This window comes from Sorghum bicolor, chromosome 5, assembly GCF_000003195.3.
Source record: "Sorghum bicolor cultivar BTx623 chromosome 5, Sorghum_bicolor_NCBIv3, whole genome shotgun sequence".
In the NCBI taxonomy this organism is placed as follows: Eukaryota; Viridiplantae; Streptophyta; class Magnoliopsida; order Poales; family Poaceae; genus Sorghum; species Sorghum bicolor.
In genome coordinates this window covers 2,820,210-2,832,171 of record NC_012874.2, presented here as the reverse complement: position 1 = coordinate 2,832,171, position 11,962 = coordinate 2,820,210, and the positions used below count along the sequence as shown (strand labels likewise).

At 47.3% G+C, this 11,962-nt stretch overlaps 1 protein-coding gene across 1 annotated transcript; it reads left to right on the top strand.

Moving 5' to 3' along the window:
* Positions 3,391 to 7,590, top strand: LOC8085645 (phosphatidylinositol 4-phosphate 5-kinase 6). Its single transcript, XM_002450213.2, has 8 exons — positions 3,391 to 4,921; positions 5,110 to 5,277; positions 5,665 to 5,830; positions 5,920 to 6,042; positions 6,140 to 6,333; positions 6,550 to 6,641; positions 6,742 to 6,799; positions 7,005 to 7,590. The coding sequence occupies exons 1-8, from the start codon at positions 3,639 to 3,641 to the stop codon at positions 7,294 to 7,296; spliced, it is 2,376 nt and encodes a 791-aa protein (XP_002450258.1). The 5' UTR covers positions 3,391 to 3,638; the 3' UTR covers positions 7,297 to 7,590.

Here is an 11,962-nt window from a genome sequence, read left to right as displayed (position 1 = left end):
GTCCCCTCTTTCACCCAGCTCCTTCCCCTAAGGCTATCTCCAACAGGGAGACCCATTTGGGAAACCAAACCTAAAATGGGTCTCCAACACAATACCTATAGCCTCCAACAGACTACCCATAAGACCTATTTTGGGTATAGGAGAGGCATAACCTAAATTTGGGTATCCTCTCTCCTCGAGACCCATTTGCACAGAGTGTTGTCTTTTAGGTCTTGTTGTTGGAGAAGACTAAAAATAGGTATGTACCGCTACCCAAAGGACAAATAGATCTTGTATTTTGGGTGACGATTGTTGGAGATAGTCTAACCCTGTCATTCTGCTTTCCGTCGACAGTGGCTTGGATGGGGACAGGATGTTCGAGTCCGAGCTCGTGGTGAGGAAGGAGCCGCACAGGGGTGCATGAGCAGTTGAGCACTGGCAGTGGCAAGGGCTGGAAGCCTGGAACTGAGAGGGAAGGGCAAAGATATTTGAGGAGGAGATGGTGGGGATGCTCCAGGCGTTGGTCGCCTTCCAGTTGCAGACAAAGCATTTGCAGCACCGGATGGTGAAGCCGACAGTGAAGATGAGGATTGAGGAATCATAAAGAACTCAAGACAGAGGAGCAGCAGAGTGCTGAATTGATGTGATTCAAGGCGTGATGGATTGGAATGCCGAATTGACGGCACTCAAGGTGTCGTGCACTCGCTATTGCTCATGATCCTGGCTAGAATTTGTGAGCTCAGAGGCTATCGCCTGATCACCGTTACCAACAGTGAGTGGAGGTCTGATTTTTGGCAGGTATATTATGGGTGGTTTAATTACTTTAACAAAGCATTGTTGTTAGTTTCATATTAGGACTGTAGTTTTATTTTAAATAATGAAATTCAAGGAATTTCCATTTCTGTTGTACTGTATGTATTTATGATGTGTTGATAATACTGAAATAGTGAAATTGCAGTGAGGATCTTATACCACAAAATGTGTACACACATATTGAATTGAAATGTATGCTAAACATTTATCGTGTTTACTTGATACATCATCTTTGCTGCTCCCTATATTGTGTGACCTTTGTACTAATCATCACCTTATCTGATCCTTTCCAGCAGTTCACGGATCAGTCACTCAGGACCCTGTATTATTGTCAAATTCTTGTCTTGTACTTTTCGGTAACCCCCACCCCCACCCCCCTATTCTTGTGCCCTTGATCCTTCTTCAATATCTTCTAGTGTTTGGACGTATGTTGCTATGCATGTTGAGTAGTTCTTCAGGCTCCCAAGTCCTGAATATGTCTTCCCTCAGACCATTTTCAGTAGCTTGCACTATGCAAGATTCTCACTGCTTATAGAAAGTGTGTTCTTTTTCTCGAGATCATTAGGTGACATAATTTCAAATATCTTCATGAAGCTGAACCCTTAATCTAAATTATTGATAATTAATAGAAAAAAAAATGATGTGGTGCAGCTGCAAATATGTAAGAATGAATGATGACCAGATCCACTAAGAAGGTACCATAGAGGTGGAGCGCTTCCAATTCTACTAGACAGAGCTAGATTTGAAATGAGAAATCTAAACTAACACTTCAGTTGGCCTCTGGGGAGGCTGATGAGTCCTACAGCACTCACCTGGCCACCAATGGGTAAGAGCAACTCCAGCAGTAGCCCAAAAAACTAGGCCTCTACTTTTAATTTGGGTGCTCCCCCTACTTCTTGGGGCTCAACTTTTTTGCTTCAACTCCAACAGTAGCACCCAAATTTGGGCCCCCAAACCTATTCCAGAGAGAATGACAGAAGGGACCCACTCGTCAGTGTCTTTTTATTCTTCCTCTTTCTTCTTCCTTTGGACATGGACACAATTAGAGCATTGAGCCGGTTACCGTAGGGTGTCATGCACATGCAAAGGTAGAGAGAGAGTGAGCATGCGCTGGGGCTATGACACGCGATGGAGGATGGGGGCTGCCCTGTTGGGCCAACAGGAATGGGGTCTGGGGGAGAAATATGGGTGCCCAGCCAAATATGGGGTCTGGAGTAGGGGCCCTGCTGGAGTAATGTTTTTAGACTGGGCACCCATATTTAGCTATTGGGGCTCTGCTGGAGTTGCTCTAATGCGGCTTTATCAGATGCAATCTGCAATCGGTATTAGCTATTTTGAAAAATCTATGGAACTCGTGGCCTTCTAAAAAATTGTAAGGGTGGTTTTGTCCTATTGGTGGATCACTAGATTTAAGCTTTTCTCCCCACTATCTTCTCAAAGAACATGGAAGAATTACTCTTATGAAACATTCAAGGATGAAAGCTGGATATACCTCTTGTTGTAGACAATTATCTGGCTTTGTAATGAAAGGCTGAAGCTGGTTAATATGATTTAAGATTGTTCTGACTTACTGGGGCCGCCTATAAGCATGCATTGTTTCTTCTGGTATAATACTAAGAATAGTACCCCATATTTACTGAAGACAAACGAACGGGCTCGAAGTGATTCGGTGTCCCATGCTTATGTCCGGGGTTATCTCTTCTTGTCCCCAATATGAGAAGCAGGTCTTCTTAGTAACATGTCCAGAGGTTGTCTTTACCCTCTGCAGGTCCGAGTTTTTCTATTTTCACATATGCAACAAAAAGTCTAAGGAGGGCTGCCCCATGTTTGTATTCTGATATAATCTCTTTTTTAACAAACATGTGCAGTTTTTCTGCGTATTCAAACAGACGAAGTAGCCTGTAAAATGCTCAAATTGTTTTAATGATCATGATGCTCCTTACCGGTAGCATTTCACTGTACGTGAACGTTTTGGAGCAGAGTCAAAGCTAGGTCTCTGTTTTCCTGTGATCAGTAAACTGATACTGTTTGTCACATTATCTCGGTATCTTAATAAAGATTTCATTTTTATGGTTCTTGCCTTCTGGGTAGCATCACAGCTGGACCATCTCAGAGACAGTGGTTTTGATAGACCTATATATTGGCTTCTGATTCCGGCAATCTCCATGGACAAGACAAATGCCACAAACACACTGTAGCCGCGTCGCCTAAGCCTACTGGAAAGGAGCTGTTTGACCTGCGTTTTGCACAGGGCAAAACCCCAAAGCTGAGGTCAACGAGCTGCTGCCTGCTGGTCTTAGGCCCTTGGGGACAGCAACTGATGCCTTTGCCATGCAGTAGCCAGTGCCATGGAAAGAATTGAAAAAGGTACGGTTTGTTGTTGGCCTGGAAAAAAAGCTTGGAGGAATGGAGGATGAGAGAAATCAGAAATGGTGGCATGCAGATGCAGTCCAATTTCGTATGCCAATGCCATGCCATGCCAGCAGAATAGTAGGAGCAAAGCCCAAGCAGTGCACAGCACAATGCACAATGCCTCCTGAATTCAACGGCCGAGGCGCTGCCTCCGCTTCCCTCCAAATGTTGCGCTCCCGAGCTCTCCTCGGCAGCCTCTCCCACCCCGACAACTCCTCCCAGCCTCCAACCACCCACAGCGCAGAAACTCGTAATCCAACGCAAGCGCGGTCCGCCATTGCCTCGCCTTGCCCTGCTCCGCTCCGCTCCGGCGCCCACACCGCCATGCACAGCCTCGCTCCGACCCCGTCGTCGTGCTGAGAGACGAGACGTACGTACTCGCTACCACTGAGAGAGCGCCAACCGACGCCAACGTGGCGACGTCGACGAGGAAGATGAGCCAGCTCCCCGCCCCGGCCAGCCGGCTGTGGGAGGCGAGCATCCGCAAGCTCCAGACCATCCGCCGCGCGACCACGACCGCGGGGCCCGTCCCCGAGGGCGCCGATGGCGCGTCCGCCGCCTCCCTGATCACGGTGCCCACCCTCCTCCATGTCAGCTCCTCCGCGTCCAGCACCATCTACCAGTACCACCACGAGGACGGCGAGGACAGCGACACCAGCACCGACGGCAGCAACGACTCGGACGCCGGCGACGACGACGACGCCGCGCTCGGCGAGGCCACGCAGGGGGAGCAGGTGCTTCCCAGCGGGGACTTCTACCAGGGCGACCTCCGCGGGGAACTCCCGCACGGCGCCGGCAAGTACCTCTGGACCGACGGCAGCATGTACGAGGGCGCCTGGCGCCGCGGCCGCGCGTCCGGGCGAGGCAAGTTCTCCTGGACCTCCGGCGCCACCTACGAGGGCGACTTCGCCGGAGGGTACATGCATGGACAGGGCACCTACATCGGCGAGTTCGGGGACACGTTCGCGGGGCTCTGGGCAAACAACCTCCGCCATGGCCGGGGCACGCAGGCGTACGCCAACGGGGACGTCTACGACGGGCACTGGCGCGACGGCCTGCAGGATGGGCACGGCCGGTACATCTGGCGCCACGGCCACGAGTACATCGGAACCTGGAGGGCCGGCGACATGCACGGCTGCGGGACCGTCATCTGGGCCGACGGCGACCGCTACGACGGCGCGTGGGAGGACACCAGGCCCAAGGGACAGGGCACGTTCCGGTGGGCCGACGGCGGGATGTACATCGGCACCTGGTGCGAGGAGGCCGGCGCCGTGCACGCCGACGGCGTCTACTACCCGCCGTCCGGTGGCCCCGCCGTGCCCGTGCCCCGCGAGCCCTGCGACCCCATCACGGCGCTGCTCCAGGACCTGGAGGTGTGCGAGGGCAAGACGCCGTCGCTGATGCCGTCGCAGAAGATCCTCACCTGGCCCGGGGTGGACGCCGTGCAGAAGAAGCCTGTGTGGCGGCCGCCCAAGGTGAGCGCTGACCAAGGGCGGAGGTCCAGCGTGAGCAGGAGGAGCAGCGCGTCGCTGGACCTGGACATGCTGCAGGCCGCCGCCGAGGGTGGCGACAGCGAGGAGCCGCGCGCGGACAGGTCGTGCCTGCGGTCGTCGTCGTGCATGCGCACGCCGCCGAGGCCGGGGAAGAAGCAGGGGGAGACCATCTCCAAGGGGCACAGGAACTACGAGCTCATGCTCAACCTGCAGCTTGGCATCAGGTGTGTAAGTCTTCTACTCTTCGTCTTGGCATCAGCTTGCCATTGTGCTTCGGCCATTTGAGCACTATATATTTATTTATCTTCTGATGATCATCTGATGCATTGCTGCTTTCTGAATTTGATTCAAATTATTGAACTGAAATTGCCATTCATTCATCTTCTCGATTTTGGAAATTGGAACAACACAGGCACGCTGTCGGAAGGCAGTCAGCGCCAACTACGCTGGATCTCAAGTCATCAGCATTTGATCCAAAGGAGAAGGTGTGGACAAGATTTCCTCCTGAAGGATCAAAGCATACTCCTCCTCACCAATCATGCGATTTTCGGTGGAAAGACTACTGCCCCCTGGTTTTCAGGTGTTTCTGATGATTTAGGCCTTGTTTACTTCCAAAAAATTTTGCAAAATAGAAATAGTAGCACTTTCGTTTGTATTTGACAAATATTGTCCAATTATGGATTAACTAAGCTCAAAAGATTCGTCTCGTCAATTCCGACCCAACTGTGTAATTAGTTTTAATTTTCGTCTATATTTAATACTCCATGTATGCGTCTAAAGATTCGATGTGACGGAGAATCTGAAAAATTTTGCAAAATTTTTTAGGAACTAAACAATATATATATACGGCTTATTATCAACATTAATTTTGCTGATTTGTTTGTTCTTTGCTGAAGCAACTGATTTGATATTGTTGCTGCTTCCTGTCTACTATGAAGCTAAGCTGTTCTTTTGCATTTTGCTCCAGGACTTTGCGCAAGCTTTTCGATGTTGATCCGGCAGACTACATGATCTCCATTTGTGGCGATGAGGCACTCAGGGAACTCTCATCTCCTGGTAAAAGTGGAAGCTTCTTTTACCTCACAAATGATGACAAGTACATGATCAAAACAATGAAGAAGTCAGAAGTTAAAGTGAGATCATTGGATCCATCCACACTGCTTTAAAGGTTAACTTAATTACGAGTATATGATTGAAATTTTGTGTTTTTTTATGTGAACAGGTACTCCTTAGGATGCTTCCAGCCTATTATAAACATGTCCGCGCTTTTGAAAATACTCTGATAACTAAATTCTTTGGTCTGCACTGTGTGAACGTTAAACTTACAGGAGCTATCCAGAAAAAGGTTAGACTGCGATCAGCAATTTGTCATATTCACAAATTTTAAATTTGATGCCTCAGAGTTATCCAACATTTCTAACCAGTCATGAAATGGATTACAGGTCCGGTTTGTTATAATGGGGAATCTTTTCTGCTCCAGCTATGCAATCCATAGGCGCTTCGATTTGAAAGGATCTTCACATGGTCGCATGACAGACAAACCCATCGATCAAATTAGCGAGCACACCACATTGAAGGATCTTGATCTTAATTTCATTTTCCGGCTACCAGGAACTTGGTTTGAGGAATTCTGCAGGTAGACAACAAATTATTGTACTGATATATTTTTCCCTTTCTCCACTTAGTACAAATTAGGAATATCTACAGATGTGCAGAAGTTTATAAATGAAAGTTTTGGATGTGCCAGTCTATCAAATGAGAATTATATATTTTCCTAAAATTATTTCAAAATCACAGCTGGATTGAATGGAACCCAAGCATTCTGTGACTAATGATTTGTATCTCTTTACAGGCAAGTGGACAAAGATTGTGAATTGCTAGAGATGGAGAGGATCATGGATTATAGTCTTTTGGTTGGTATTCACTTCAAGGACAGATGCAAAGATAAGTTAAACGATGCATGCTTTTCACATGCTTCGAGTTGCAAAAAAGTTGTAGATATATTTGATGGTAGGAGACTGAAAAATCTATTTGATTATTACAGACAGCAGCAATGGTGACAACGGGTCGTCTCATACTGCTGAAGATTCTGAGGAAAATAGGTAAAATTAAAAAAAAAATATCAAATCACAATTTATTACTGAACATATGCTTTGATCCCTACTTTAAACGTGAAATAAGCTTGTCTGTATTTAACGTAGCTTGCTCGTATATATCATGAAACAATACAATACAACAACGTGTAAGGATCACATCCACCCTAGCATTGACCTATAATGACTAAGATACTAATTGTGATTTATGCAGAAAAGGATCATTAAAACTGGGAATCTGCATGCCCTCAAGGGTGGAGAACGTAGTGAAGAATCCTGAGAGTGAATCTCCGCTCATTGGTGAGCCCACAGGCGAATTCCAGGAGGTCATCTTGTTCTTTGGAATCATTGACATCCTGCAGGACTATGATATTAGTAAGAAGCTGGAGCACGCATACAAATCTATGCAATATGATCCCAACTCTATATCAGCTGTTGACCCAAAGCAATACTGCAAGCGATTCAGGGACTTCATTTTTAAGGCTTTCGCCGACGATGTACAATAACTAGTTAATTGACAAAAGAGGGAACCATTTAACTAAAGCAATTAACAATTCTTTGGCTGATATTCTTTTCCCACACAGCAGTATTTCTTTTAGGTAACATTATTAATTGATACATTCTGTTGTAGATAAACAGTTCAATAGTGCAGCAGTTTCCTCCCCCCCCCCCCCCTTTTCTTGTAGCATTTGTAAATTTTAAACGCTTTGTGTAATTAGAACTAGAATAACTCTGATTATGTTTTGGGAATGGTGTAGATACTGCAATTTTTCGAATTGTATTTTCTTCCAATGTGTTCATCTGTTCTATTCTTTGTTAGTGTCCTTTGTAACATTTTATTTATCTATCAAGTACATTTCCCAATACTGGTACCAGTTAATTTCAGTGGCGTGTGAGTGTGATATGTATTTTTACATATTTCAGAAAATTAATAAATAATATTTAAAATAGAATAAACCCATGTCCTGCGCCCAATATGGGCTCCCACAGCAGGCTAAGTGCAGCCCAGCCCAGGGCCATGGCTGGCGTACGCCACCTCCTGCGCACGGCCAGGGAGGGCCGCCGCCACCTCGGGTAATCTCACCTCCTAGTAAAAATAGATTTGAGATTTTGTTACGAGAATAAATTGTTACTTCTAATGAAAGCGGTCCAAACCTATAAGTGCTCTTTCCATAAGAATTAGGTTGCTTAGGTGTTAATCCTATAAAGACTATAAATATAGGGGCAATCCCCCCCCCCTCTCTCTCTCTCTTGTCACGGCTCCTTCCCTCTCTCCCTCGTGCATGCACCCTCCTGCTCTAAGGGCACTCACAATGCAAGACTCTATCACAGAGTCCAAGACACTTAATTATATATTATTTATGGTATTTTACTGATGTGGCAGCATATTTATTGAAGAAAGAGGTAGAAAAAATAAGACTCCAAGTCTTATTTAGACTTCAAGTCCACATTGTTCGAGGTAATAAATAACTTTAGACTCTATAATAGAGTATGCATTGTGAGTGCCCTAAGCCACATGCCACCACCGCCCCTAGCCTATGCCCCCACTGCCCTAGGCCACCCCAACCGCCCCCTTGGGAAAGGATCATCACACCTGGTGTCCGGAGACTGGATCACATCAATGAGAGGTAACAACAACGTCAATGAGCTACGCGATCTCAATAGCTTCATCTCCATGATTATCCTAGGTGGATTGTCTTTAGTTTAATAAAGCCCACCCCAAGCAGCCTTGGATTGTCTTTAATTTAATAAAGCTATATTGATTGATATGAACAAGCTTCTTGATGACCAACTGGAGTCTATTAGATAGAAGCTTAGAATGTTGACTGAGGTATTGAGGAGGGATATGGGTCTAAAATCAGAGATATAGGTAGGGTCCTTCATAGCCAGCTAGTATTGACTGAGGTACTGAGGTATTGACCGAGCTGCTTTGCTAGACCATGCTCTGATTTCAAGCCAACTTCCTTGCTAAGGTGATTTTCGATTAGAATCAAAGTGGCAAAAAAATATCATTTGGGAGGAAGGGGGCTTCCATAGAGAACTCAGAGACGGGGAGAGAACTTGGCGTGGTCACGGAGGCAGGATCCCGAGTTCCCAACACGCTTATTGCAGAGGGTGGAGTGGCCACCCCTCAGCCTGCTCATTGTAGAGGGTGGAATGAAAATGGATCTCGGCATGCTCGTCGCAACATAGCGCGCCTACTCCAGAGCTCGGTCACCATCGTCCGAGGACAAACACGGCACGACCAGGGTCGAGCATGGCCGCTAGAGGGGGAGCAAGAGGCGGGCACAACTAGCAAGGACGGAGGAATAGGTGTAGGCGGATGTAAGAGGGCGGTGGGTCAACAAGGATGAAGGGGGAGGGCGGCGGACCTATGGGCACGGCCCGTGAGGGCGAGCATGACTATCGAGGATAGAGGAAGAGGCCCTGGCGAAGAGAAAAGGCGGCATGAGTAGAGGGAGAGAAGAATCTGAGGTTGATCTTTCCCACATCCTCCTCCTAGTCGTTTCCGCCTTTAAGTGTAATAAAATGACGTTGTAAAGGAAATCATGTGAAAAGGATCGAAAGCAACATCCCAAACACGCCGTTTGTAGGGCTCAGGCCACTTTCTTTCACCGGAATTCGTACCAAATAGGCTCATAGTTCTTGTAATACGTGCTCTACTTGGTAGAAATTTAAATCACACCAGCGGCAAAGTATATTTTTAGAAGCTTCAAATTTATTTTTATAGGAAATCATTTTAAAATATATATATATAAATAAAAATATTTGTAGCCCATACTAGTCCGAATCGCTTCAGAGTTCGATTGGTACACCGTACACGTTCTCCAATCTAGAGTATGCATATATATGAGGACTATATATACACATGGATATATCTATCAATCTATCTAACTAGACGCATCACGCACAGGGATCGGGTTAAAAAAACTCTCTATTAGTTAGTCCAAGACAAGAAAGATGGCTGGCGATCACGGAACATCATCCTCGGCAATGTGCAGCACGGAGCTCCTCTTCTTCGCGCCGGCCGACGCCAGCACGAGCACCAGCACCACCCTGTACACATGCGCGCTCCGCAACAACGGGGAGGCGCCGAGCGCCGCCCGCGAGCTGCTCACCCTGGGCAACCTCAGCGCGGCGCACGCCATGGTGTCCCCGAGGCCGTGCCACGGCCAGACGCTCGTCTCCGACGGCCCCGCGGCGCAGCACTACGTGTGCAACCTGTCGACCGGCGAGCACGTCGCGCTCCCGCCCTGCGAGCGCGCCGCTCCCTCTACTTTCTGCTCGAGCTGAACAGCTTCACCGGCACGGATCAGCCTGTCATGTCCTTCTCCGTCGGCGCCGAGCAGTTCGGGTGGGTGCACATGCCGCCCTTCCTGGCGCAACGCGTCGGAACGCTCACGGAACTGGATGGCGCCCTGTGCGCCGTCGTCGACCTCCGCTTCGACCACGAGAGGTACTCGCTCTACACGTGGGGCGGCGGCGGCGACGGCGACGGCGACACCTGGTCGAAGCGCTACTCGATCGATCTGCAGAGCTTGCCTCCGGCGATAAGCGACGAGTTCGTGGAGGAGGACGATGTCATCCCGCTCTGCAGTAGTTGCAGCACGGGGGGAAGCGATGATAAACTGCTGCTCGCCACGGGCTTTCACAAGGTGTTCGATCGCGTATGACCCCAAGCGCGTCGCCATGGAGAGGGTGCTGTGCATGCAGGAGTTCGTCGACGTCCCGGCGAGGCGGCAAGAGGCTCGCTTGCTTCTCCAATTTGGGCTCTACCAGGACAGCATCGCCAGCGTCGTCCACCATAGCGATAGCGGCGACAGCAGCAGGCTGCAGGTAAAGCGAGGCACCAACACGGTTTGCAAGCGACAAGTTCCTCATGTGTACCGCAAAGCCTGTTCACGTAAAATGAGAGACTTCTTGAAAGACTTGCGGAAGGAGATAGCCGGACGCATGAGCAACGGTTGATGCAGATGATTATTAATTATATTGCTCACACATGCGCGCGCTGTTTGATGTTATCAGTCGATCGATCGATCTTCAACTTGTATTAATATTTCACTATGGTAATTAACATTGTATTTCAGAGGAAAGATGCATGTTTACCGTTGAGCTGAGCATCACAATACTATAGTATAGTACAGTACTAGATAATTTCATATTTTCTAACTAATATATATGTTTCATATATCTCGACTGTTCGATTTGCTGCTGGTGTAAACATGATGTAATTATGCTTGCAAGTGTTAGGGTTTGATATACGTGATGTAATTATGGCAACAACGAACGTGGATTTAATACCATATATAGTTTTAGAACAAAGACTGATTGGCCCCGCTTTTATAGAAAGCAAGAGTTTGCTAGGAACACTAGGGCCTTGTTTAGTTCCGAAAAGTGAAAAGTTTTCGCTACTGTAGCACTTTCGTTTGTTTGTGACAAATATTATCCAATCATGGACTAACTAGGATCAAAAGATTTGTCTCGTGATTTACAGCTAAACTGTGTAATTAGTTTTTGTTTTCGTCTATATTTAATATTTTATACATGTGCTACAAGATTCGATGTGACGGGGAATCTTGAAAATTTTTTGGTTTTCAGTGTGAACTAAACGAGGCCTAGCTTTGAAATAGTGCGCAAAAGTGCCCTGGGCACAACCCTCTCACACCACCAAATTTAGACGGAAAACAAAAACGTGGCCTTGTTTAGTTCTAAAATATTTTGCAAAATACGAATAGTACCAATTTCGTTTGTATTTGACAAATATTGTCCAATCATAAACTAACTATGCTCAAAAGATTCGTCTCGTCAATTCCGACCAAACTATGTAATTAGTTTTTATTTTCGTCTATATTTAATACTTCATGCATACGTCTAAAGATTCAATGTGACGGGGAATCTGAAAATTTTTTCAACAAACATTGCTGCCCTGCTCCCACCTCCAATCTCTACCACCGCCTTTGGCCATCTACCCCCTGCTCTCTCCTAAATCCAACTGAAGAAGACAAGGTTGCTACTTCACCCTGCTGCCAAAACCGCCCATCGTCTTCTATCGCCTCGTCGGCTACTGCCCTCGGACCCGGCCCCTCCATTTCTAAGCCTGCCAGCCATAGAGAGCTCCCACAAAAAACTCAACATAGGGTCATGCCCAGTATGCGACGAGGATGATCACAT

Bases quoted from the DNA above. Each gene is read 5' to 3' on its own strand.
- LOC8085645 (XM_002450213.2), top strand. From the start codon at position 3,639: ATGAGCCAGCTCCCCGCCCCGGCCAGCCGGCTGTGGGAGGCGAGCATC. The intron at 5,831-5,919 runs GTGAGATCATTG...TTATGTGAACAG, and splicing joins TGAAGAAGTCAGAAGTTAAA to GTACTCCTTAGGATGCTTCC. The intron at 6,334-6,549 runs GTAGACAACAAA...ATCTCTTTACAG, and splicing joins TGGTTTGAGGAATTCTGCAG to GCAAGTGGACAAAGATTGTG.